Here is a 22,954-nt window from a genome sequence, read left to right as displayed (position 1 = left end):
CATTTCCAGTGACTACCTCTTGATGCTCATCAAGAGAATGCCAAGAGTGTGCAAAGTAGTAATGAAAGCAAAAGGTGGCTACTTTGAAAAACCTAGAATATAAGACATATTTTCAGTTGTTTCACACTTTAATTATTTCATTCCACAGGTTTTAATTCATAGTCTTGATGCCTTCAATGTGAATCCACAAATTTCAGAATCCTGAAAATAAAGAAAACTCTTTGAATGAGGTGCGTCCAAACTTTTGGTCTGAACTGTAATATATATTATATATATATATATATATATATATATATATATATATATATATATATATATATATATATATATATATATATACACATACATATATATATATATATATACATACATACATATATATATATATATACATATACATATATACACACACACAAGCATAGAGTACATGCACAGTACTGTGCTAAAGTTTTAAGCAGGTTAAAATGAAGGTGTTCATAAAACAATTAATTTTTAAAAACAAAAAAAAAAACAACTTACTTTGCTTCAATTTTCCGCACCTGCCTAAATCTTTTGCACAGTGCTGCATAGTATTGTGTACAAATTTTAGGTAGGTATGGAAAAAAATGGTGCAAAGTAAGGATGCTTTCCAAAATCTAGAGGTTAATAGTTTTTTTTTATCAATTAACAAAATGCAAAGTAAATGAATAAAAGTGAAATCTAAATGAAATCAATAATGACTGTTACCACCTTATGTCTTCAAAACAGAATCCAAGCATCAATTCTTCACACCACAGATCTTCAAAATAACTTCAGCGTAAAGAACAAGGAGTTCTGGTTGTAATGATTTGGGTTCCACAGAGCCCTGATCTCAAAATCTTCCAGTCTGAAGAGACAAAAGGATTTGTGGTTAGTTCTCCAAGATGTTTGGTACAACCTCCCTGCCAAGTGTCTTCAAACTGTTTGCAAGGGTACCCTTTGATGCAATTACACAAAATAATGATTTGATTTAGATTTCTCTTTAGTTCACTTTTAGTTTAACAAATTATCTAAATGAAAATTAACACTTTTTTTATTTAAAGTATTATAACTTTGCAAAAGTTAGGTGTGGACAAAAATGCTGTATAGTGCTGTGCATGTGTGGGTATATATAAACTTTACTTTTATCAATTAATAAAATGCAAAGGGAATGAATAAAAGAGAAATTTAAAGCAGATCAATATTTGGTGTGATCATCCTTTGCTTTCAAAAACAGCATCAATTCTTCTAAGTACATTTCCACTCAGTTTTTGATAGAACTGGAAAGTTATTCCAAACATCGTGGAAAACTAACCGTAGGTCTTCCTTCTCTGGATGTAGGCTTGCGCTAAGCCTTCTTTCTCTTTGATATTGGAGATGATGGCCATAACATCACTTCTAGGACTCCTTGTTCTTCTTTCAGATCATAGGTCTTATAGCATGGTAAATCGGAGGACAGCAACATCACACAAGGTAGTTGTCCTGCATCAGCAAGGTCTCTCCCAGTCAAGATTTTAAAGCAATTGTTTAACTACTTCTTTCAATTTGTTAAAAAAAAAAAAAGTGTAAAACACAACACAGTATAATAATTCAGTTTATCAATTTGTGTCAAAGAAATCATAATCTGTTTCCACTGTAGTTCTTCCTCCTGATAAAAGATGGTAATAGGGGCTACTGGAAATGATCCTTAACATTTCCTCTAGGAAACGGTAAATGCAATAAAAGTTCCTATTGCTGGTTTAAATTAACATTTATTTTTTATATGTCATGCTTCTGTTTCAAAAGGATTCTCCACTGTCCTAAAAGTACTTCTTGATGAATTTATGATTACATAGAACTTGAATATAGCTGCAGACCACAGGTTCGACAGATCCACCTGTGAACCCGTGCTCAGAACAGTAGAGTTCCAACAGTCATCTGGCTTTTGCAAATGATCTTTAGCAAACCGCAGACATGCAGCAATGATCTTTCAGTTGCTTTCTTCTTACAATCCTACCATGTGCACCATTGTTGTTCACTGACTTCCAGATGGTTGATCGATTGACATTAGCTAATGTGAGTGAGGCCTTAAGTTGCTTAGCGATTACTTTGGGTTCCTTTGGGACCTCATCAACTATTATATGCCTTGGTCTGAGTGTGATCTTTGTTGGTTGTCTAACCTGGGTAAGGTACTAATGTTCTTGAATTTCACCCATTTGCACATAATCTGACTGCTTTGTACATAATGTTTGAAAGTTGTACAGAATTTGGTTTTAAAAAGTTCTGTAAAAAGGTATTTTGTGCAATGAATCATCTTAAGATCATATATGCGATATATTGGTTTTATAAATAATAAAAATCACTCAAATGTTCCCAATTGGGGAAAATGGGGCCACTGTGTTTTAACTTTTAATGGGCACATGGCTGTATGAGGACTTTGTACAAGCTTTGCGCTGTAGTGCAAAGTAATATTACAGTCTACCACATAATGACACATTCTTGTAGAAAATTCATGCACAATACTACGAGGGGCTGCTGATAAGTCTTTGGCTTTGTGATCTTTTTTTGTTTCTTTGGTAACAAATGTTACATCACATGAAAAGCTTACGTGTCTAATATGTTTTCAAAATTTTGTGTTTGTTGCTTATGGCAACAGTGTTCTACGCACGCGGGAAAATAAAATGGTAGAGTCTAATGCGATATTCACAGCAACTGAGAGCAGAGGAGTGATACAATTCTTGTTTCTGCAAGGAAGGTTCGCAAAGGATATTGATGGTGATATGTCGCAGACATTGGGGGATCAATGCCCTTAATATTCCACAGTTAAGAACTGGGTTGCCAAATTTAAAATGGGCCACTTCAGCACTAATGATGAGGATGTCCTGGACGACCGAGAGTGGTTGTTGTTCTGGAGATCGCTGATGCTGTGCACAACCTCATACTGGAGAATCGACGATTTTTAGCTAAAGCAAGAGCAGACATCATGGGGATTTCCTGTGAACGTGTTTGTGTCATTATCCATGAACATTTGGACATGAGAAAGTGATCTGCAAAGTGGGTCCCCAAATGTTTGGCAACAGATCATAGAAGCATGTGAGTGAAAACTTCCCGATCCATTTTTCAGTGTTTCCGAACTCATAGGAACTTCCTGGATCGATTAGTCACTATGGATGAGATTTGGATTTATGTGTATGAACATGAAAACAAGGAGATGTCAAAAGAGTGGAGGCACAGTGGTTCTCCTCGTCCAAAGAAGTTCAGGGTGCAAAAATCAGTCATAAGGTGATGGCGTCTGTGTTCTGGGATAAGGAGGGCGTGCTGCTAGTGGACTACCTTCAAAAGGGTTCCACCATCAATGCAAGGTATTACATTGAACTTTTGGCCCAATTGAAGGCAGCTCTGAAAGCCAAAAGGAGCCGCAAGCTGTCCAAAGGAATCTTGTTCCTGCAAGACAACACCTCCGCTCACACTGCACAAGTGACCACAGCAAAACTCGCAGAGCTGGCCTTCCAACTGGTTGACCACCCACCTTATTCACCAGACTATCATCTGTTTCCAAATCTGAAGTAACACCTCAAGGTTACCAAATTTCACACTATTTCTGATGCCATGGCTGCTACGGATACCTGGTTTGAGGCACAACCGAAATCCTTCATTTTGCTAGGCTTACAGAACTTGGAATACCGATGTAAGACGTGTGATGACATCAGTGGAGAGTATGTGGAATAAATGTTAAGGTTCATCATCCTCTCTCGTTTCTTTCCGGGTAAAGCCAAAGACTTATCAGCAGCCCCTCGTATAATGGAAGAATGCCACCAAAACATAGTGCCTCATGGATGCACACTACTGCAGTATACAGAGTGCCCATATCTATGAAGTAGGAGCACCATGTGCCGCAATACAGACACCTTGAACATAGCTTTGAGGAGTTCTAATAAGAGATGCAGCGCATTATGCCAATTTAAACAGGAGCTACATGGCAGCATGGGTCGCGTGACCAAATACTTTTGTGCAATATGTCTGCAGCCTGGTGTCGGCAACTGTTTCAGTGTTGCAAGTTTGCTATTAAGGCCTAAGACACACGGCATGAAAATCGGAGTGAGTGGAATGCAATAAAACATCACATTCCACTCAGACCAATATTAGCCTGTGTGTCAGCACCTATGAGCGATTATTTTCTCAGCCGTAATCGGACCGAGAAAACAGTGGCAGCATGTTGCGGGTGCAATGCGATCCTTGATTCTCTCACACCCATTCAAGTCTATGGGGCAAGAGAAAAATCACACTGCACTCGCAGAACACCGGTGTACTGCGAGTGCAGAGCGAGAATGGCAATAGCCGGCTACGGAGGAGAGAGGGAGATAAATCCCTCCCTCCCCTCCGCCGGCCCTCCCACCGCAGCTGTGGTCTGATCGCACGATTGGACCTCAGTCACAGTGACACTCTGCTCCCGCTGTGCTGCCAGCGTGAGCCGAGTGTCATCGCAGTCCCCCCCCGTGTGGCCCTGGGCTATATTATATATATATATATATATATATATATATAGATATATATATATAGATATATATATATATATATATATAAAAAAAAAGATGCAGACTAGGTAATTAAACAGAAATTCCATAATACATTAATGTGATTTGTGCAGTATATTAAGTAGAGCACATGGATAATAGAGGAGACAGTTGGGAACAAAAATAGCACAGCAACACTCATGCTTCTAAACTAAGCAATTCCAATAAAACAAGTATATCAGGGAATTCTTGTTAATTATGTCCTTAAGGGGAATCTACACTTAAGAGTGTGTGTAATATTTGTATATTTATAGGATGCAATAATAGAGAAAAGTAAGTGGTGTGATTACAGGCGTTACAGGGATTCGTATAGCTAATTCACAACCAGGTCACCTCTTATTGACATTTGAAGTTTTGGTGGCCATTTAGTAGATGTCATCACATCCATTAGCAGTAATAATGCACTAGCTTGGGAAGAAGAGGGGGGAGGAGGGTGTTCAGCCTCTCATTGATGAGACAAAGTATATATGTGAGAATGCTCCAGAAGAAAACGAAAAATACCAAAACATCTAAGCAACAGCATGTGGAGAATCGCTTTTCATTTATGCCATTATTCAATAAAACTGTACCAGAATGCGACCCATGAGGACATTGTTACGCTGGAAAGAATAGTCCAGCATTCTGTTCTAATATCATTACTGTTACACATTAGTAATGACAGTCAGAGGGAACAGATCACTGGAATTTCCACATGAATTATTTAAACTACTTAAAGGGAATTTGTCAGCAGATTTTTGCTACCTCATCTCAGAGCAGCATGATGTAGGCAAAGAGATCTTGAATCCAATGATGTATCACTTACATAACTGGCTGCAGCCGCTCTGCCACAATCAGAATTTTTAGCTTTAGCAATGTAGATGAGCCCAGAGAGCTGTCCAACCCACACAAGGCTATCTAAAGAGATTATGCATTTACAATGAGGTGTCAGAGGAGGGGCCCTGCAAATGACATTGTAGTCAGAGCAATGAGAAGTCCTGCTGCTTAAACAAATATAGCATATCAACAACAGATCAGACCTTGACAAAACAGGCATCCCTGAATTCTATGTTTTAACCCTTGCAGCATGCTGTCTTCAGATTAAATAGCAAAAACTTGCTAAATTCCCTTTAAATACTTATTGTTACTTAAACGTTGAGAAATCTCCGAGAAATCTCCTTCTTTGTGCACTGATGGAGTCTCTTTTCCCGACCCCTTTGCTTGTCATACACTCTGAAAAGCAGCTTCAATTCATCTTGGTCAAGGAAGGTGGTCTGCCAGCACAAATTCAAAGCTATGAAACAGGAGACGGGGAACAGGAACAGCGTGAAAAAACAGTGGCAAAATAGGCAGATTGTACTGAAGTTGTAGAGTGATTTAGCTCATCCCAGAGCTGGATTCACAGTAACACAACTCAGTGCTGCAGTATGAGGGTTTCCATCCCGCTGCTTCTCAACATGAGCTAAATAAAGAAACAGGAATCCATGTGTGTGTGTGCACTGGGTATGGGATACATCATAGCAGCTAAACTACACCCACTCGTTCAGCAAGAACTGAAAATTAAAAAGAGGGCTTAGGCTAGTTTCACACTTGCGTTGAACGGCATCCATTGAGTGACGGATGCAACAGATGCGTTGCATATAATGGCACAACGGATCGTACAAAACAACGGAAAGCTTTTTTTTTTTTTTTTACAGTTTTACTGGCAGCAGACTATTGTGAACGATCAGCTGACCACCCGGCGGCCGGGCGCTCAGCTGAGAGCTCTCACATGCCGTCGGCCGGGCGCTCAGCTGAGAGCTCTCACATGCCGTCGGCCGGGCGCTCAGCTGAGAGCTCTCACATGCCGGCGGCCGGGCGCTCAGCTGAGAGCTCTCACATGCCGGCGGCCGGGCGCTCAGCTGAGAGATCTCACATGCCGGCGGCCGGGCGCTCAGCTGAGAGCTCTCACATGCCAGCGGCCGGGCGCTCAGCTGAGAGCTCTCACATGCCGGCGGCCGGGCGCTCAGCTGAGAGCTCTCACATGCCGTTGGCCGGGCGCTCAGCTGAGAGCTCTCACATGCCGGCGGCCGGGCGCTCAGCTGAGAGCTCTCACATGCCGGCGGCCGGGCGCTCAGCTGAGAGCTCTCACATGCCGGCGGCCGGGCGCTCAGCTGAGAGCTCTCACATGCCGGCGGCCGGGCGCTCAGCTGAGAGCTCTCACATGCCGGCGGCCAGGCGCTCAGCTGAGAGCTCTCACATGCCGGCGGCCGGGCGCTCAGCTGAGAGCTCTCACATGCCGGCGGCCGGGCGCTCAGCTGAGAGCTCTCACATGCCGGCGGCCGGGCGCTCAGCTGAGAGCTCTCACATGCCGGCGGCCGGGCACTCAGCTGAGAGCTCTCACATACCGGCGGCCGGGCGCTCAACTGAGTGCTCTCACATGTCGGCAACCGGGCGCTCAGATGAACGTTCGGCCACCGAGACACAAAATAAAGTTTGTGTTTTTTTAAAAAAAAAAAAAATATGAGCATGCGCAGTGAAAAATAGAGGATTCCGCCGCTCAAAAAACGTTACATGTTGCGTTCCTTCCGCCCAGCGGACGCGACGCAGCGTCGGCCAGCGGAAGCAACGCAGGTACTTTTGACACAATCCGTCATCCATACAAGTCTATGGGAAACAGCGGAATCCGTTAACGGATTCCGCCGTTTTCCAAAAGGGGCGGATTGTAACGGAAGGAAATTAACGCAAGTGTGAAAGTACCCTTACTAAGGGGAGAACTGCTAAAAAATGTAGGAAACACGTTATATATTAGATTATTCTAAAAAGTTACCTGAAATGACAGGTAGGCTTTAATTTCACATAAAAATGATTCTGCCTTCCTTGGATTTCCAGAGCCTGTTCTTGCACAGTAATTATTACAACTGCAGTAACATAATTGTGATGAATTTTTAGGTTCGCTCTAAATTCTAGTTTGACAGTCATACAATAAAAATAAAACAAAACAGGTTTCATAGCACTTTATTACAGAAAGAAGAGTCAGAACATAACAATACAGCTGTTCAGACCTCCCACATATTATCAATGCTCAGCACAAACAGCATAAACTGCCACCAACACTATACGGAAGGCTGTGGACCCTTTATATGAAGCTGGAAGTCTGATAAGGTGTTTTACAGGATTATTCTGAATATATAATGGGCCAAAGAGTATCAAGTGTATAGAAACATTACCTTCGTAGCTATACCCACCCATGGGCATTATCCTTCATGAAAAACAAAGCTCTCCAAAGTGTGTCCATCTGCAAAAATCAGTATATCATTGTCATAGAAAATCCCCTGCAATGTCTGATGTCTAAGTGGCATAAAACAATTTCCAATACATTTAGATGCTGATGTACTGCAGAATACTGTTACAATTAGTAATGAATTTAAGAGCCCAAAGTCCATGTATAAAGGAACCTAAGTGTTCGCCATTTTTTACTGACTTTGATACATACAAGGACAGCGGGAAAACCAATAAAATTCTCCATTAGACACCCAGAAATGTGCAGACATGGAGCAAATCAATTGGAAGCAAAGTCAAGAGGAATCTCCAAGTCATATTCCAAAAGATTTGGTGATCCCAGAATTGAAAGGACTATGTGACAGCATCTCTTAGGCAGTAATATGAGCACACAGAAATCCTCATCCTGTGCAATACTGGAGCATCTCCTCACAATCCCAGCGATTTCTGCACAGTCTGCCGGGCTATCTTGTTAAATTGCTCTCTGTCTTCTCGCCACATCTTTGAGGCATCCACATTTGCACCACTTTCATCATTGGGTTCTGCAAAAATAAAGAAAAATAATGTTTTGTTTTTTTTATAACATACATAATGGTCAAATTAGCGAAAAACAGCTACATCATTAAACTAGTCTATATTTATAGTAATGGTAACACTAACATTGCAATCCCAATGCCCACTTTTGTGTGAAAGAAAGCAAATATTGGCTACGCAACAAGACCCCCATGACAAATGGGCTATTGAGTGATCAGGGTAAATGTTTGGGCATTAGTTTGATAGGGACGCAACAATAAGAGGTCGCCTTACCGTTGGCTGTTGGATTCACATAAAACTGGCCACTTTTGTGTGCCAAGTATCTAAATTTTTGCTTGTTTTTCATAGCAGCAATGCAGATGTATATTCCTATATTCATTGTTACTCATATCTTAACACTACAGAGTGCACCTGTCTCCTTTGTGTTACTATTTTTCATGCTCAGTTTGCAACTGCTCATATTAGAAAGGTAGGAAGTGCCATAAGTCTTTTAGAGTTATGTCTTCTGATGATCACTCCTGTTCCTCAGCCTTAAGTAATTTTAATTCTTCATGAGCAGGTACCTATCCGTCCATATATTGTAGGTTTTTTTAACCCAAAAAAGGCATTAGTTTGATAGGGACCCAACATTAAGAGGTTGCCTTGATGTTGGCTGTTGGGCTCACATAAAACTGTCCAATTTTTTATGCTAAGTATCTCAATTTATACATGTTTTTCATAGCAGTAATGCATGTCTATAGTCCTATACTCATTGTTACACATATCTTAGCACTACAGAATGCAAAGGTCTCTTTTTTGTTACGCTGAAAATGCAGCTATGGAAGAAAATTAACTTTATTCCTCCCTGCAGCCTTCTATTACAGATGTGTGTCCAGAGAAGCTACAGTCACAGTTCACAGCATCTTAAGTGGCAGCTGTAAGCACACTCCAGCACTTTGCACCACATCTGAGCATAGTGAGCTGTCAAAACTGTGGGGGTGTGATTACAGCCGTTGATCATAATTCTGTGAGGGATGAGAGTAGCTTCTCCTTGCATTCCTCCATGACTGAAAGCCAGCAGCTCCCAGGAGGAACAAAGTTAATATTCTTTCCATTGTATTGCTATTTACCTTCCGATTAACTCTAACCTTTCATGTCCCTAAGCGCCATTAACCTGCAGATATACTTCTAAAGTTGGCTACAGATAATTTGCTCGTGTAGTTCATAGCACATTTCTTTATTCCGTACAAAACAGATTAGCTCAAATAAGATTTGTATCCTGTGAACGCAACAATAGTAGATCGTAAAGGTTCTGTGCTGCTAACAAACTTGGCAAAATGAACTTATACAGGTCACTAATATAGTTTATATTTGAAAAGTGCCACAATCTTCATTTCGCATGTTTCGGTCCCAGAAGGTCCTCCTGTAGTCATTTTCTGGGTTGCAAATTACTCAAGCAGTGTACGAGAGGCTGGCGGAAGGCTCATTTTTATATACGAGTCCGCTCTGCCTCTTTTACATGGGTCACGGGTCAGACACAAATTGGAGGAAAATAATTTAAGCCAGGCACTCCAATGTTAGAAATGAAAAGAAAAATGTATTTATTTTGTGGTTCACAGTAGACAGTTCAGTAATGTTTCGGTCATCAAGCTGACCTTCATCAGCTGAACTGTGTGGAGTAGTTTAGAAGAATCCCATAGGATCAATGAAGAGAATGAAAAATAAGAGATGATGGTATGCATCTGAAAAAAGGGGGTGGGGCTAAAATAAATATTCCGTGGTAATGTTTACAGTTAGGTCCAGAAATATTTGGACAGTGACACAATTTTCGCGAGTTGGGCTCTGTATGCCACCACATTGGATTTGAAATGAAACCTCTACAACAGAATTCAAGTGCAGATTGTAACATTTAATTTGAAGGTTTGAACAAAAATATCTGATAGGAATTGTAGGAATTGTACACATTTCTTTACAAACACTCCACATTTTAGGAGGTCAAAAGTAATTGGACAAATAAACCAAACCCAAACAAAATATTTTTATTTTCAATATTTTGTTGCGAATCCTTTGGAGGCAATCACTGCCTTAAGTCTGGAACCCATGGACATCACCAATTGCTGGGTTTCCTCCTTCTTAATGCTTTGCCAGGCCTTTACAGCCGCAGCCTTCAGGTCTTGCTTGTTTGTGGGTCTTTCCGTCTTAAGTCTGGATTTGAGCAAGTGAAATGCATGCTCAATTGGGTTAAGATCTGGTGATTGATTTGGCCATTGCAGAATGTTCCACTTTTTTGCACTCATGAACTCCTGGGTAGCTTTGGCTGTATGCTTGGGGTCATTGTCCATCTGTACTATGAAGCGCCGTCCGATCAACTTTGTGGCATTTGGCTGAATCTGGGCTGAAAGTATATCCCGGTACACTTCAGAATTCATCCGGCTACTCTTGTCTGCTGTAATGTCATCAATAAACACAAGTGACCCAGTGCCATTGAAAGCCATGCATGCCCATGCCATCACGTTGCCTCCACCATGTTTTACAGAGGATGTGGTGTGCCTTGGATCATGTGCCGTTCCCTTTCTTCTCCAAACTTTTTTCTTCCCATCATTCTGGTACAGGTTGATCTTTGTTTCATCTGTCCATAGAATACGTTTACAGAACTGAGCTGGCTTCATGAGGTGTTTTTCAGCAAATTTAACTCTGGCCTGTCTATTTTTGGAATTGATGAATGGTTTGCATCTAGATGTGAACCCTTTGTATTTACTTTCATGGAGTCTTCTCTTTACTGTTGACTTCGAGACAGATACACCTACTTCACTGAGAGTGTTCTGGACTTCAGTTGATGTTGTGAACGGGTTCTTCTTCACCAAAGAAAGTATGCGGCGATCATCCACCACTGTTGTCATCCGTGGACGCCCATGCCTTTTTGAGTTCCCAAGCTTACCAGTCAATTCCTTTTTTCTCAGAATGTACCCGACTGTGGATTTTGCTACTCCAAGCATGTCTGCTATCTCTCTGATGGAGTTTTTCTTTTTTTTCAGCCTCAGGATGTTCTGCTTCACCTCAATTGAGAGTTCCTTAGACCGCATGTTGTCTGGTCACAGCAACAGCTTCCAAATGCAAAACCACACACCTGTAATCAACCCCAGACCTTTTAACTACTTCATTGATTACAGGTTAACGAGGGAGACGCCTTCAGAGTTAATTGCAGCCCTTAGAGTCTCTTGTTCAATTACTTTTGGTCCCTTGAAAAAGAGGAGGCTATGCATTACAGAGCTATGATTCCTAAACCCTTTCTCCGATTTGGATGTGAAAACTCTCATATTGCAGCTGGGAGTGTGCACTTTCAGCCCATATTATATATATAATTGTATTTCTGAACATGTTTTTGTAAACAGCTAAAATAACAAAACTTGTGTCAATGTCCAAATATTTCTGGACCTAACTGTATATTATGAAGAATTCGAGGACAGGTAGAAATGACACAAAAGATCGTTATATATTTACTCTCGCATGTGCGTGCAATGAATGAATTAAAAGAAAAATCTAGTAAATGAAAATGAATGATACCCGCTGTTATGCACGGGGTCAAGTAGTAGTCAATAATCTCCGCTGTTGCATGTGTGATCAAACAACGGTCAGATCCTTAGTAATGGAGCCAGGCTAAGCTAATTATAAAGATAAAAAGGCGACCTCTGGAAACCAAAGTGGATTGGTAACCAGATTGTGGATCGATTCAATAGTGAAAACACACGGTATCCGCCGCTGGTGTAATTGGGGACTTCATAATATAAACATTACCACAAAATTTTTATTTTAGCCAAACCCCCCTTTTTTCAGACACATACCATCATCTCTTATTTTTCATTCTCTTCACTGATCCTATGGGATTCTTCTAAACTACTCCACACAGATAGTTCAGAGGATGAAGGTCAGCTTGATGACCGAAACGTTACTGAACTGTCTACTGTGAACCACAAAATAAATACATTTTCTTTTCAATTCTAACATTGGAGTGCCTGGCTTCAATTATTTTTGTCTGTACGGGGTTGGATCCTTCCAGAGTACCCATTCTTTTTCAGAGAAGTGCCGTGTTATCTTCTTTTTTTTACAAATTGGAGGAAGATCTGCCAATACTTAGGATCAGGGCTTGTAACAGGCGATGGAGGCACCTTTCAGATGTACAGTATATCAGTAGGTTGAGTAACTTACTAATTTAAGGTTACTTAACTACAATTTCTTCCAGCAGGATTACCCCTTTAAAAACAAATTGTACAGAATTTCTATGGAGCTGGATGCCTTTCAGAAACCAGGTAGGCAAAGCATGCAAAAATGTGTATTTGGGTTCAATGTCAGGCTGGGTGCCAAGGGTCCATCAATAACATTGACTCTGGGGGAAGATTTTTAGGCTACATGCAAATATTAAATTACAATTTAATTAAATAAAAAAATATAAATATATTATATATATATATTATATTATAATAAATCAATTATTATCATTTGCAATTTATATAATATATACTATAATACACTGGGTGGTTTGCTAAATCAATGAGGAAATGTCTGTACAAAGTGAATCCAGTGCACTGTGCCAGCTATTGCTCACACTGGTAACCCACTCCTGTATAGGGGGATTCACCTGTTCACCCTGTAAGCAGTCCGAGCTTCGTTTTTATTTGGACTAAACGTTTGTAGAGTTCAATCTACAGAAAGAACTTAATGGAGACAGAAACAAAGCAGCATACCTGCCAACATGCTTACAACTGAAAGTAGGATTTTCTCAACACTTTGCACAGGACTCCACCTCTCCGCACTGCTCTCATAGCCCATAGGGTCATCACCGGGCGCATGTAGGATGGAGATGCACACCCTGCCATCTGGGTATACTGCAAGGAAAAAGCAGAGGTAACAATTATCAGCATTCTCCGGGATTATTTTTACCAGTGAAAGAAGTGTCTTTATATAGTCATAGTTACATAGGTCTTTTTTAAACCTAGGTCCATCTAGCTGAACCTTCCTCTCCCAATTATACATTTTTGTCACTAAAGTTTATTTAGAAATTTGCATTTACGAAGCAAACTAAACAAAAAAAATGTTAAGTGGAAAGGCAACCATATGCTTAAAGTGGATATTTCCATCATCTTATAACTGGTCCGCTCCTATTGTGCTGCAGCCCCTGTACAGTCAAGTAGACTGAGGAGTCGGGCTTCGCAGGGAAAACCTTTTACACAGCAGTCTACATAAAGTAAGATATAAATGATTGCATATACTATACGTTTGTAATGTACTTACTGTTTGGGTGAAACATCTCACAGGTAAACCTCATTTTAGGAGGACTTAGAGGGTAATCTAGAGGGAAGCTGAGAATTGCTGGAAACACTCCACACTCAAAACATGTGTCTTCTGGACCCCTATTGACATTAAAATATCACATTTAATATCTATACAGAAAACTGTTAGAGTTTAATTCAAGGCACAAAACTGTGAAAGCACAGCTAAAAGCATTACAAATCCAACACAAAGCTCAAAGACCATGTGCAATTATCGCACATCCACATTACTTTTCGATTCATTAGCAAAGGGGTCAGCTGTAGATGGAAATAGCCACAAAACTTTGTAGAATAACATTTCTGTTTGATGATGAAATATAAGAAAAGCAGTATTTTATTGGGTTAAATATCCAGATTTTAAGAACTTCTACTGAATGCACCCAAAGTGCACTTATCAAATACATAATTAAAACTACTAAATAGGCAGCAGGATAATACCACAACATAGGGACCATCAGAAAATAAAGAAAAAAAAATAAAAAATCAAGTCTACAATATTTACATTTTTAAAAGGGAATTTGTCATCAGGTTTTTGCTCCCCCATCAGAGCAGCATAATGTAGAGAAGAGACCCAGATTCCAGCGATGTGTCACTTACTGTGCTGTTTGCTGCACTTTTGCTAAATCACTTATCTGCTGCAGATTGTCCAGTTTCTTGAATGCTAAATAACTCAATAACTCATAAATCAACATGTTAATGAACTAACACAACAAAGTACCAAATGAAGATAGAGAGCAGGGCCACTAAGTGCTGATGGGTACAGCGCATAAAAGCCGCCAACACCCTGCGAACTGAGTATCTGCAGAGTCTAAAAGTCCTTTGGCACTTACATTAGCACGATACCTGTGTGACAGAAGCTTCTTTGCCAATCAGGCACATACAAGCTCTATATCACCAAGCTGAATATGAAGGGTCAAGGTGGAGTGGTATAAAGCAGCCGCCATTGGACTCTGGAGCAGCGAAAAGGTGTTGTTTCTAATAACAAATCACACTCTTGTATTTGGCATCTGATGGCCTAGTCTGAGTTTGGCGAATCCCAGGAGAATGTTACTTGCCTGACTGCACCGTGTCATGTGTAAAATTTAGAGGAATAATGTTATGGGAATGTTTGTCAGGGGTAATCCTATTGCTGCGTATACATTAAATGGAAGTAAAGTTGGGACTACAGAACAAGAGAAGGACTTTGGTATTTTGGTAACAGGTAAGCTGAGCAGCAGCACTCAATGTCAGGCAGCAGCTGCAAAAGCAAACAAGATTTTAGGGTGTACAAAAAGATATTAGACCCTGTAATCCCTGTAATCCCAACGTATTGTTACCCCTCTATAAATCACTTGTAAGGCCACATCTAGAATATGGGATCCAGTTTTAGGCTCCACATTTTAAAAAAGGATATTCAGAAGTTCAATTCAGTTCAAAGGCGGGCAACTAGACTACTACAAGGAATGGAAGGCCTCACATATGAGAGGTTGGAAAACTTGGATTTGTTTAGCTTAGGCTAGTTTCACACTTGCGTTGGACGGCTTCCGTAGCATTGCGTTGTGTGACGGATGCAACAAATGCGTTGGATATAGTGGCACAACGGATGCTGCTACGGATCTTACAAAACAACGGAAAGCGCTTTTTTTTTTCTCTACAGTTTTACCGGCAGCAGACTATTGTGAACGATCAGCTGATGGCTCTCAATAGCCGGCTTGCTCAGCTGAGCGCTCTCACATGCCGGCGGCCGGGCGATCAGCTGAGCGCTCTCACATACCGGCGGCCGGGCGATCAGCTGAGCGCTCTCACATACCGGCGGCCGGGCGATCAGCTGAGCGCTCTCACATACCGGCGGCCGGGCGATCAGCTGAGCGCTCTCACATACCGGCGGCCGGGCGATCAGCTGAGCGCTCTCACATACCGGCGGCCAGGCGATCAGCTGAGTGCTCTCACATACTGGCGGCCGGGCGATCAGCTGAGCGCTTTCACATGCCGGCGGCCGAGCGCTCAGCTGATCGTTCGGCCGCCGAGAATGTGTGGGGGGCGGAGTGCGGAGTGGGTGGAGCCGAGCGGTCCATGGCGCTGAGGACAGGTGAGTGTGCGTGTATGTATGTATGTATGTATGTATGTATGTATGTATGTATACACATGCGGAGTGGAGTGCGGGAGGGGGCGGAGCCAAGCGGGGAAGTGTCGGGCGCCCTGCACACGCAGCGAGTGTAAATATCGGCAAAGCACTTTGCTTGGTTACCTGATATTTACCTTGGTTACGGGTGCAGGGAGCCAGAGAGAGCATGCACAGTGAAATCCTACGGATTGTGCTGCTCAAAAAAACGTTACATGCTGCGTTCCTCCCGCCTGGCGCAGTGTCAAAATAACGACGCTACGTCGTCCTGCGGATGTAACGCTGACACTTGCATTACAATGCGTCGTTCATACAAGTCTATGGAGAATAGCGCAGTGCGTTAACGGACTGCGCTATTCTCCATAGTGACGGACTGCGCTGAACGCAAGTGTGAAAGTACCCTTAGAATAAAGACATCTCAGAGGAGATCTCATTTATATGTATAAATACATGTGAGGTCAATATAAAGGACTGGCACATGACTTATTTCTTCCAAAGACAATACTAAGCACCAGGGGGCAGTCACTGCGAGTGGAAGAAAAGCGACTCCGGCAGCTAAATAGGAAAGGGTTCTTTACAGTTAGAGCAGTCAGACTGTGGAATGCCCTACCACAAGAGGTAGTAATGGCAGAAACTATAACAGCTTTTAAAAAAGGGCTGGATGATTTCCTCAGTATATAACATTGTGGGTTATAGATGATTTAGGGACAAAAAAATTATAATTGATGGAGGAAGGTTCAATTTGATGGATCTAGTTTCATTAATTTGAAAAAAGGAAAAAAAAAGACCTATGTAAAAATCTTTATTGTAGTCAAAAATGTGCACAATATTCTATATAAAAATTATTGAATGTTCAGTCTGCAACTTTATTGGAAAATTTATTTTTGCACCGTTTCTATTCTACACTTCTTTTAATCCCTTCTCTCTTGGAGAAGGCCTGCAAATCTTCTCTGTGAAGCCTCCAGCAGTCGTCCTCCATCATGTTCACATTCCATCTACCTTGGTACTGTTGTTTCATCTCCTTGATATCTAGTTGAAATCTTTCTCCTTGCACTTCGTTAATAGAACCAAAGTTTTCAGGAAAGCAGTCCAAATGGGAATGTAAAACACGGTAACTTCAAATTCATTGGAAAAAACAAGGCTTTGAAATGTTTCAGCATGTTCTTCAAAAGGGGCTTAAACTTTGGATCTTTGTTGTTTTCTAAATACATCTTGACTTCTTGAAAAGAATCCCAAGCCCATTTCTCAACAGCTTTCATTTTTATTTCATACATGACGTCCTTTACAAGCTTCCGAATATCCTGACCCAGAAAAATGGCTTCCTTCAGTTTTGCTTTGGACAGTCCCTGAAAATTGGTACAATTGTACCTTAAAGTTTCTACCGTACTTCTTTCAGTCGAGCTTTCACAAACTGCTTCATCCATCCAAGCTTAATGTGGAGTGCTGGCAGGAGAATATTAGTGGGATCAACTAAGCTTTCTGCAACCATGTTCTTGAGTCCAGGTTGCAAAGATATTATCACTGGAACCAAAAGAGTCCTATCCCGGCTGTCTAAGGCTAAGTTCACATTTCCGTTGATTTGTATCAGTCACATGCGTCGCTTGACGCATGTGACTGATGCGCTGTTCAACGGATGACAAAGAACAGAATTCTTTGTCGGATTCCGTTGTGTGCGGGGGGCGGAGTTCGGGGGCAGAGCCGAGCGGGGGGCGGGGCCAGGCGCTGAGGATGTCAGTGGAAGTGCTGCGGTCTGCATGGCTGGGGACAGGTGAGTGTATCTGTGAGTGAGTGAGTGTGTGTATGTGCATGTATGTATGTATGTATGTATGTATGTGTGTGCACATGCAAAGTGCGGGAGGGGGCGGAGCCGAGCGGGGGGCGGGGCCAGGCGCTGAGGAGGTCAGTGGAAGTGCTGCGGTCTGCATGGCTGGGGACAGGTGAGTGTATGTGTGAGTGAGTGTGTGTATGTGCATGTATGTATGTATGTATGTGTGTGTGTGTGTGTGCACATGCAAAGTGCGGGAGGGGGCGGACCCGAGCAGGGGGCGGGGCCAGACGAGGGTGTCAGTGGCAGTGCTTGTCTGCATGGCTGGGGACAGGTGTGTGTGTGTGTGTGTACATACATGTGCAGAGTGCGGGAGGGGGCGGGGCCGAGCGGGGAAGTGTCGGCCTCCCTGCACACGTAACCAGCCTAAATATCGGGTAACAGCAAAGCACCCGATGTTTACCTTGGTTACCCGATATTTACCTTGGTTACGGGCCTACACCGCTTAGCGCTGGCTCCTTGCACCGTAACCAGGGTAAATATCGGGTAACCAACCAAAGCTGGTGACGTGTGCAGGGAGCCAGAGAGCATGCGCAGCGAAATCCGACGGATCTCGCTGCTCAAAAAACGTTACATGCTGCGTTCCCCCCGCCCGGCGGTCAGTCGTTCCACGACTGATCAGTCGGGCGGAGGGTGCAACGCAGCATCATCAGTCACAATCCGCTGCTCATACAAGTCTATGGGAGCAGCGGAATCCGCTAAACGGATTCCGCTGTTTACAAGAGCAGCGGATTGTGACTGATAGATTTTAGCGGAAATGTGAACTTAGCCTTATTCACAAAAAGCTTGAGTACTTTGTGTATCCTCTTTACTGCCCAAGAAGCAAAGAGAGAACTTTCAGATCACCACACACTGACCATCCCTGATCCTTGTAGTTGTTTCCTGACAATATAGTCTAAATTTTGATAGATTTCCTTCAAGTGCACAGAATACCCTACAGGCACTAAACCATACTTGCCATTGTGCAGTAGCAGCATTCAAACTTTTGGGGATGAATCAATAAAGAGTCTACACTCGCTTACATTGTACTCAATGTTACATTTTTATATCAGCCCATGAAGATCACTGGTGTGAAAATTGTGTGGAATGAATTCTTTTTCTCTGTTTCTGTACCATGAAAAACAAGAACCAGGAGGTAGCAGGTTCTTTTCCTTTCTTCTAGAGCCTAAAAATTCTGCAGAATGTTTAGGAATGGCCAAGTCCATGACTAAAGGCCGCTTTACACGCTGCAACATCGCTAGCATTTGCTGGCGATGTCCAGCGCGATAGTACCCGCCCCCCGTCGGTGGCATGATATGTGGTGATTGCTGCCGTAGCGAACATTATCGCTACAGCAGCGTCACACGCACTTACATGCTCTGCGACGTCGCTCTGGCCGGCGATCCGCCTCCTTTCTAAGGGGGCGGGTCGTTCGGCGTCACAGCGACGTCACGCGGCAGGCGTCCAATAGAAGTGGAAGGGCGGAGATGAGTGGGACGTAACATGCCGCCCACCTCCTTCCTTCCGCATTGCCGGTGGAGGCAGGTAAGGAGATGTTCGTCGCTCCTGCGGTGACACACACAGCGATGTGTGCTGCCGCAGGAACGAGGAACAACATTGCTAATAAGCAGACAACGATTTTTTGTTTTAGGACGACCTCTACGCGGCAAACGATTTTGGCCGCTTTTGCGATCGTTTTAGGTCGCACATAAGTGTCACACACTGCGATATTGTTAATGACGCCGGATGTGCGTCACAAACACCGTGACCCCGACGATAATTCATTAACGATATCGTAGCGTGTAAAGCCCCCCTTAAATCAAGTAATTCAACCTGTAAAAAAAGCTGTGGCTCATTACGACTAGTGTGAAAGTCTTCATCAGAATCCTGCTCTACATGTTCTGAATCTTCTAAATCAGGTGCATTATCTCTACGATTAAAGGGGCAGATATTCCTAGATCATGAGGTACAGGCTGAATCACTGACCGGAGGTCCAAGTACATCATTTACTTCTTATTTTTAAAGGTTCAACCTTCCACATTTCACTTACAAAAGTCATCACTATGATTTCACAATTCCCTCTAATGCCACCAAAATCATCCAGTATGGTGCAAGAAAAAGCCCATGGAGTCAGTGGTTGTGAAAAAAATAGGATTTTTTTTTAATGTTTTCACTAAGGTCAACGATTGAACGTATATATAAATAAATTTGTCCCAATAGATGGAATACTTCTTTACAGGTAAAATTAGGACATGATTTTCAGCCTTGCTATTCATCTGTAAGGTATCATTCACAAATGATCATTACATAAACTGTAGCTAGCATAATAGACAGTCATTCACCCAGCAAGAGGAAATATAACCTACACACAGAAAGGTATTAGTCATGTCAGACAGAAAGCTGCAGGGGACAAACATTTTAGCTGACCTCCAACCTTACAGATACGTCTTATTGTGCACAGTGTCTGTTAGACAAGTAAATTATGCACAACTTACAATCGGAGCCTCTAATTTCAGGAATCATGAGAGGTTCTAGAGGTATTTAGAAGAAGGGTCAGGCTGCCTGCTCCTGTCTACATAGTGCGCATTTACTGACTTGTTAGTAGGCAGATAGCTATTAGGTGTATTGCCACTGTACAAATTAATAATGGTTCACCTAATCCAAATGCTAAACTCCTCTGCTCAACATTGTTGTGCCAGAGCTGGACTTGTTATATCCAGATAATGCCCATTTTGCTTATACATCTCCCTAATGATGGCCCACCTCTCCTAGAATCTCCACAGTGTCCCTTTATGAGCTGTTATATGTAGTCATTGAGACATTTTGGCTAATTCAATCACAATTGACATCAACATCTTAAATCTTTTCATATGAAGCAGAGGAGCTAAAAGCATCATACCTGGATAAGCACTAAAGGATACTGTATACAGCACACATAGGAGTCCTTGCCCCATGTGACATAACCCCAGAAGAAGACACGGCGAAACAAAATATATCACCTCCTATGGTGTGCATGCACTGTGTCACTTTACAGGCATGCTATGTTTGCACTTTATAATTGCTGGAGGCTATTACTAGATCTGAAGAGACCGGAATCATGCACTTTAGCAGAAGCGAGGTGTCTTGTATATCAGCAATATGCTTAGCGATGCCCTTGGGGGATGGTTTCTTAACTGCTGGAGTGACTTTCTCATACCTCCATTTTTTTCAACAGCTTGTATCTTTTGATGTAGTGAATAGTGTATTCATTTATGGTTTATAATAGACTTGTGCAAGTCATTTTAGTATAGTTGTCTGTAAATAATAATAATAATAATAATAATAATAATAATAATAATAATAATAATAATAATAATAAAAAAAACAAAAAAACTATACACCTGTTTCTTCACCAGAATCTCCGGCACCTCATGGATTATCAGGAATTTTTCTTGAATTGATAAAAAGGCAAAATATGTTTCCTAAAATTTTAAAAGGGAATCTGTCACCAGTTTCTTGCGGCCTCATCTGACAGCAGCATAAAGTAGAGACAGAGACCCTGATTCCAGCGATGTCACTTATTGAGCTGTTTGCTGTCATTTTGATAAAATCAATGTTGCAGATCTAGCAGTCATACAGCTCATGAATATGCTGGACTACCCGACAGCACGCCAAGTAGTCCTGTAATGATAAAATCACTATTTAATCAGCAGCAGATTATCAAAACTACAATAAGCAAATAAGATATGTATCCTGATACATGGTTTGCTACTAAATCGCTCACATGCTTGTGGAGCATATCCATGTTATTTTTCTTTGTAAAATGTAATAAAAATTTCAGTTATAAAAAAAAAAAACCAAAAAACTAAAATAAACAGCCCAGTAAGTGAAACACTGCTGGAATCAGGGTCTCTGCCCCTACGTTATGCTGCTCTCATATTAGGCGGCAAAAACCTGGTGACAGATTCCCTTTAATACATGTGTAACGCTCTTAAATGACAGGCTACGGGCTTGTAGAGATGAGTGTATTATCCAGATGTGTGCTGTCTGAGTAAGAATCAGACACCACACCCATCAATGCAATTCAATGGGGCTGTTCAGATGTCCAATAAAGCAGAATGCTTTCTATTCTCTTCTGTATTTCTGCCCATTTGAGTGTATGCACAAGAAACAAAAAATAATCAGATCCCCCATACAGATCATCCATATAGCGTTTGATTTTTACAGATACAACTACATTGTTAAAATAGTTAACTGTATTTGATCATGTACACTGTAAAATGTTGGTGTATAAATACGGGTGTCACACGGACGTGAGCCTAAAGGGCGCTTTACACGCAACGACATCGCTAACGAGATGTTGTTGGGGAATTTGTGACGCACATCCGGCCTCGTTAGCGACGTCGTTGCGTGTGAAACGCACGTACGACCGTTAACGATAAAAATTACTTACCTAATCGTTGATGCGTTGTTCCTTTCCCGATTATCGTTGCTGTTGCAGGACACAGATTGTTCGTTGTTCCTGCGGCAGCACAGAACGCTGCGTGTGACACCGCAGGAACGAGGAACATCACCTTACCTGCAGCCGCCAGCAATGAGGAAGGGCAACGTCGCTAGGCAGGTAAGTAGTGTGATGGGTCCTAGCGATGTTGTGCACCACGGGCAGCGATTTGCCTGTGACGCACAACCGACGGGGGCGGGTACGCTTGCTAGCGATATTGATAGCGATATCGCTGCATGTAAAGTGCCCTTTAGGCTAAGTTCACATTTCGATTTGCCCATCCGTCTGTCTGCAAAGCGTCTTCTGCTCTATTTGCACTGGTTGTGCAGCAGATCCTTTTTGCACAAAAATGTTGCTTGTCTGATCCTAATAAAACACACAAAAAAATCAAATGTAATGTGCAAACAGAAATGTATCTTTAGATTGATACCATTCAGAACTGAAGAAAAGCTGGGTGATCAGCTATGCTGACTTTACTGGGTACGGGTTCATTATTACCCCATAAGAGATCTGACTAAAGGCCGCTTTACACGCTGCGATATCGGTACCGATATCGCTAATATGCGTTCCCGTCCCTATCGGTTGTGCGACACGGGCAAATCACTGACCGTGGCGCACAACATCACGCGGACCAATCACACTACTTACCTGCCTAGCGACGTTGCTGTGACCGGCAAACCGCCTCCTTTCTAAGGGGGCGGTTCGTTCTGCGTCACAGCAGCGTCACCGAACCGCCGCCCAATAGAAGCGGAGGGGCGGAGATGAGCGGGACGTAACATCCCGCCCACCTCCTTCCTTCCTCATTGCGGGCGGCCACCGGTAAGGTGAGGTTCCTCGTTCCTGGGGTGTCACACATAGCGATGTGTGCTGCCGCAGGAGCGACAAACTACTTCGTACACCGAGCAGCAGCGATATTCGAGAATAGCGGGCCATGTCACCGAT

General features: G+C 42.3%; 1 protein-coding gene across 3 annotated transcripts in view; it reads right to left on the bottom strand.

Moving 5' to 3' along the window:
* Positions 1–7,507: 7,507 nt before the first annotated feature.
* Positions 7,508–22,954, bottom strand: part of UBE2G2 (ubiquitin conjugating enzyme E2 G2) — an 83,495-nt gene continuing 68,048 nt past the window's right edge. For all 3 annotated transcript variants that reach the window (XM_075318959.1, XM_075318960.1, XM_075318961.1), the window contains 3 exons: positions 13,590–13,708; positions 13,043–13,183; positions 7,508–8,329 (listed from right to left, as the gene is read on the bottom strand). In XM_075318959.1, coding sequence (XP_075175074.1) covers positions 8,217–8,329; positions 13,043–13,183; positions 13,590–13,708 — 373 coding nt within the window. In that variant the 3' untranslated portion in view covers positions 7,508–8,216. The remainder of the gene's footprint in view (positions 8,330–13,042; positions 13,184–13,589; positions 13,709–22,954) is intronic.

This window comes from Anomaloglossus baeobatrachus, chromosome 7, assembly GCF_048569485.1.
Source record: "Anomaloglossus baeobatrachus isolate aAnoBae1 chromosome 7, aAnoBae1.hap1, whole genome shotgun sequence".
In the NCBI taxonomy this organism is placed as follows: domain Eukaryota; kingdom Metazoa; phylum Chordata; class Amphibia; order Anura; family Aromobatidae; genus Anomaloglossus; species Anomaloglossus baeobatrachus.
This window is presented reverse-complemented; position numbering and strand designations above follow the sequence as displayed.